The sequence below is a fragment of the Pundamilia nyererei genome, unplaced genomic scaffold, assembly GCF_000239375.1.
Source record: "Pundamilia nyererei isolate P.nyererei 1_Seehausen unplaced genomic scaffold, PunNye1.0 scaffold00373, whole genome shotgun sequence".
Classification (NCBI taxonomy): domain Eukaryota; kingdom Metazoa; phylum Chordata; class Actinopteri; order Cichliformes; family Cichlidae; genus Pundamilia; species Pundamilia nyererei.
Window position 1 is genome coordinate 190,938 of NW_005187774.1, and position 5,776 is coordinate 196,713.

Sequence of the window (5,776 nt, forward strand, 5' to 3'; positions counted from 1 at the left end):
CACAATCTCTGTAGGATTAAGGTCGACTATATATATATGTAGAGGCTTTAAAACCAAGTAAACACTGAAAGTACAAACATCACTAATGTCGCACAACTCTGCCAACATGTGGCCAACAGTAATGTTTTAATTTTCTTCGTTATTAAACATTCGCACATAAATAAGTGACGTCATATTCAGTACTTACTTTTCACAGTTCACTCTTCTGCCGCTCCCTTCTGCCGTATTTTGCAGCAAAATTATCCACACCCACCGCCGCGCTATGAACTGTGGGATATATGGGACCACGAAGCGTGCACCGGACCACGCTTGATATTTGGGGAACTCGACGGCGCATTTGGAGTATGCGTTTGAAGTACACTTCGAATTGGGACAGCCGTCGTCGTGTGGCGGTGATGTAACACTTGAAATGCGTACTTCAAGCGTGCAGACCCTGAATTGGGACACAGCCACTGTGTGAGTTTTCCGTGACCTTTGTCATCGTGTCCGTGGTTCCTCCGTGTCTCTTCTGTTTCCCGCTGGTGTTTCCGAGGTTTTTCTAGTGTTCCAGGCTTTTACTTTATGTCCTTAGTTCCCCCAGTTCAGCCGTTCCTCTGTTTAGTTTATTTATGCATTTTTCCCCGTTTGGTGTGTCTGCCTTAATAAACGGGACGTCTTTCGTTTATTTTTCCTGTTTTCCTGTGTGGTGTGCATTTGGGTCCTCACATAAACAGTCCAGACGATCTGCAAGTTGTGACAGTTGGTTGCGTTTCTAAACTCAGCATAAATAATGATGACATTATTCTAAATGTAGGATTTCTAGTTAAACCTTAAGACTACCATTAGTCACTGTGCAAGTATACTGCTTTATATAAATGCAGATAAGTTTAATAGTTAAATTAAGTGAGGAATATCCTGCACCACAGTGTGAGTCTTAGTGTCCATGTGGAACAACGTAACTTAAAGCAGCATTTACCAAACTGTAACTGTAACACTCTCCATCCACCCTGCCAATGCTGATGCACAGATAAATAAGTACTTGATGGCTGTTCAGAAGTAGGCGTTTAAACTGCATAGAAACATGTTTTTAGGTTTATCAGCTGCGCTCTAAATCAGAACACAGAGACAGGGTCAAAGTCTTTATTGCAAAGCAGCCCAGAGGATATTGTAAGGATATGCTGGGACTGTGGAGTGAGCAAAGCTGGGTGCTATATGGTCTGGTACTTATCTACTTACGTTAGAGGGTGGTAGCTGCAGGGATAAGGTACAGGAAAGAGTTATACCTACACTTATATCTATTATGGCCACTTCTGCAGGCTTCCCGGGTGGTTAGCATCTTTGCTACATGCTGCCACACGCCTCAGGAATGACCACGCCCGTCGCAAGAAGGTCTTCCGTCTTCTGCAGAGGAAACTGGTGTGTACTTCAGTAGCAACACGTAGATGTCTTTACAGTACTGCGTTCTCTTACCACAGAACAACAGCACAGTATATGCTAGAGTTTGACGGGGATCCCATATATGCACATGAGAAGAGGGGTCTGGGAATCGATCTCAGCATTGCAGAGAGTTGACGGAACCCCTTCTGTTCAAGCATGGTTGTCCACAGTGGACACAGAGAAGACAGAAAGAGGAGTAAAAAAAGCCATGTCTGTCTACAATGGAAACATTTACATTCTTGAAAGAGTGACCTTTGACCTTTAGATGCAGATGTACAGCTTCTATGTTATTATTATTAGAATTCATTTTTAGTCTGACGGACATATTGAGTAATGTTAGAAATACAATTGATTGTTTTCAAATTCAAATGTCTCCTGGGTCATTATTTTAACCAGACAACAGGCTGGTCTTCACAGTCTTGAGCAGGTGAGGTCCTGGAGCCTAGAACAGGTGTGCCCACAGGAGGCGGAGATAAGAGTCACTGAAACATTCAAAGAACAATTGGTGGATTAGTCAGTTACCAAAATAATCTTTACCTGCAGGCATAGCTTCCAGTAAACTCCAATGTTGAGGACTTTCTCCTCACTGTGCAAAGCAAACTTTTATTGTTTGAGTCTGCCCTGGTGAACTTTCTGTTTCTATCCACTGAGCTGATGTGAACAGTGAAGGCTTCTACTACTCTACATCCACCTATCTGTGCCAGTGGCTTGGTGCTGTACTTTCCAGGTAAAGGTTGGCTATGATGGGTGACACCGGGGAGCCATGGCACATGTTTGTGTCTGTACTGTTTTGTTCAGCTCATTAATGACAATAAGCAAGGTTTTCTCCCAGTGGTTACAGCACTCCCCAAAGCTTTGTGCCATCAGAAAATCTCCTGCAGACATTCATGTAGAGATGTTTCAGTCATGACAGACTAATACTCACACTTAGTCCTCAGATATTCCAAAGCCAGGCAGGATATATAACCATTAGAAGAAGCTGAAGGAGTCTTCTGCAGAGGACAAAGTGTGGACTTCATTTCATCACGATTCAATTCAGGACAAGGAAATGAGAGACTGAGACTGGGTGATGATTTGTAACTGCTCACAGACTGGTCTTCTGTGTTTACAGGTGGTCCCTGTCATGAAATACATTGTATTATTCTATCATCTTTATCATATAACTCCTGTCACCCCCGTCCTAGTTTTTTAACAAGGTTGGCGTGAAGGAGGGGGATCAGTGTCAGCCTACCTACGTCTACCCTAAAGAGGTGAAGATGTTGATACGGTCTGCCTTTCCAGAGGACATCTGTGACTATCCAGATCCCTGCCATGATAAGGTGAGTGTAAACCATTCTTCATTGCCTAAATGCTCTATCACCAAAGACAGGTTTGTTTTCCCCCAAAAGTTGGTTCTGTTCTTGTGGACGAGGAGTTTTCAGCACTCATCTAAGTGACGTCTTCAGTCTCAGCTGACTGCTGGTTTCCAGCCTTATAAACATCTACGTTTGCATAATGAGCTAAACTGGCACCACTGGGTCGTGAGCAATGTTCCCTCTAAGCTGCGCGCGTGCGCAATTGTGCACTGCTGGCACGGTCTCTGCGCACAGAAAATCTCTGTAGCGCACGAAAAAAAAAACCTAACCTGAATTGAAATGAAAATAAATACGTTAGCAGTTGATTCTGTTTTGTAGTGTGAGTCAGTAAGTGAGCGGTGACTGGCTGCTCCAGCCAATGATGCGATTCACATTCGTATATGCACAGCTCATCAATGTGGTTGACAGGCTATGACAGCGTCCTTAAATGCTGCTCATGTTTAGCTAACAAAGGGGTGTGGCCGATGTGGAGTGCTGCTTATGTTGAACCTTTAAAATAATGGCAAAACGAACGGGCAGTGGCACACAGTGGCCAAAGTAAAAAAGAAATGCGACTCTTTTAAGATGGAATGGCTGTCAGAATATGTGCAAACGGGAGAAAAAACTGTGAAACTGGGAGAGATTTTTTCTTTTTTGAGCGAGAAAGGTCTGGTCTGCAAAATATGTTGCGAAGCTAAAATCGCAAGCGAGTTTTCGGAGGGAAAAGTGTGGACAGAATGGAAGCTGGAATACCTCAAGCGCCACATTCAACAGAAAAGTCATTTGAAAGCAGCTGGAATTGTGAGAAGATGTACGATGGGAATGAGGATCGGTACGTTGTTGGGAGAGAGCGCCAAAGACCGAGAGAAGAGGAACGAGCTGTCACTCAGAAAGAAATCCAACCTCGAAGAAGTTAAAGTTCTCATCGACAAGATTCTACCAGCCTTCAAAATGAATTCTTCTCTGCTGTCGGTTCAACAAATTGACCATCACATGGCAAAGTATGTGAGTGTACCAGAAAGCTGGCGAAGCAAAGATGATGCCTTTGAGTTTGTGAATTCAATCAATGAAGTAGTGCAGAATGAGACAATGTGTGAAGTTAAAAATGCACCTCGGCACACCCTGATCATAGGTGAGAGCACAGACGTAACAGTGCACAAAATGCTAGTCCTGTATATTAAATCCAGGGAGGAAAATAACGTCAACCATAAAACTGTTTGGTGGCATCATCCAGCTGACCGCATGCACGGCATGAACTAGACATGCAGAGAATTATGGTAAATGGTAAATGGCCTGTATTTATATAGCGCCTTACTAGTCCCTAAGGACCCCAAAGCGCTTTACATATCCAGTCATCCACCCATTCACACACTGGTGATGGCAAGCTACATTGTAGCCACAGCCACCCTGGGGCGCACTGACAGAGGCGAGGCTGCCGGACACTGGCGCCACCGGGCCCTCTGACCACCACCAGTAGGCAACGGGTGAAGTGTCTTGCCCAAGGACACAACGACCGAGACTCTCCGAGCCGGGGCTCGAACCGGTAACCTTCCGATTACAAGGCGAACTCCTAACTCTTGAGCCACGAATTAGGGCTGGGCGATATGGCCTAAAATTCATATCGCGATATAATTTGAAGCATGTGCGGTAACGATATATATCACGATATATTCTTTTCTTCTGTATAAGGATTTTCCAAACTTAAAATCCTTTAATTTTCTCAAAAATCGAGAGTGTGCCTTATGTATGAATTCTGGTTGTGCTTACTGACCTCGAACCGATTTGGGCAGAAATCTGTTAAAAATGTTTTAGTACAACTTTGGTAAGCTGCACTGCTGGATGGATGTCAGAGCATTACGGCTGCCGTAGGGAGGAGCTTCACGGAGTAATCTGGGTCCTAAACTCCGTCTCCTTCAGGTCCCAAAGTCAAACAAACACTGAGAGTTAAAAACAGTCTAAATTCTTTCATCTTTAATAAAATCATCAGCGTTGCTGCTTTACCAGGTGTAACAATTAAGTTTAACATCCATGAAAACAGATTTATTAAATGTAACGGAGTTAGAAGTTAGCAGGAAGTTAGCTCGCTAGTTTCCACCTAAACATTTCCTACCATGTTATGACAGAGAGATTTGAAACTAAATCAAACGTACAGCTCTGCTGTCACTTCCGACATAAATGAAGACAGAAAACTAAACAGCAGTGGTGTTTGCAGGGTTACTGAAGTTGGACTACCTGGTATATAATGTTGTGCTACGATTGCTAGCGACACAGCTATGTTAGCATAACATTAGCACAGTGAAGCTGGAGGATGAACGCCAACTTTTTTTCCACTCATTAAAAGTTAACGTGAGGGATTCTGATGGTCAGGGACAAATGCAATCGCATAGCAGGATGCTGTACACGGGCCAAACTTCAGTCAGGAGAACAACTGAGATCATTCATCCACAATACGAGGTTAGTTATTAATATACTGCAACAACATGGGAACAGAGCAGCTGCGAGAGAATCCAACATTAATGAATCAATGTTACGGAAGTGGAGGAAGCGCAGTTTTTGGCTTTCCCCATATTTCAAAGGTGCTTCATCTCTTTGCTATGACTGTCAGCATAATTTGCAGATGATAATGGTTGTAGCCACTGCGATGCTTTCGACCAAAACAGGTGCAGCTTGATGACATCATCAACATGCGCTATCGCGATAGAGCAGTATAGTCAAAATCTCTATTGTTGGCCAAATTTATATAGTTTCTATCGTATATCGTTTCTATCGCCCAGCCCTACAGAGAATGGTGATGCTGACCTCCGATGGTGCCTCAGATGGTGCCTCGAGGAAAGCACAACAGAGTTGCAGCTTTATTGGCTGCCCCTTAAAAATGATTCCTTTTAAGGCCCTAGTGTACAAAAATGTACACGCCCCAAAAAGTGCTATAAAAAATTTATATATTAATATTTTATTCCACTTTAAATTAGCCAATCTTTTAGACCTACTTCTCCTTGAAATATTCATGTCAAGTTTTAATTACATTT

At 43.2% G+C, this 5,776-nt stretch overlaps 1 protein-coding gene across 1 annotated transcript in view; it reads left to right on the forward strand.

Annotated features, from left to right (window-relative positions):
- The window catches only part of LOC102193168 (rho guanine nucleotide exchange factor 4-like), a 133,934-nt gene that overhangs the window by 4,704 nt on the left and 123,454 nt on the right, over positions 1-5,776 (forward strand). Inside the window, exons 3-4 of the mRNA XM_013915830.1 lie at positions 1,296-1,395; positions 2,601-2,735. Coding sequence (XP_013771284.1) covers positions 1,296-1,395; positions 2,601-2,735 — 235 coding nt within the window. The remainder of the gene's footprint in view (positions 1-1,295; positions 1,396-2,600; positions 2,736-5,776) is intronic.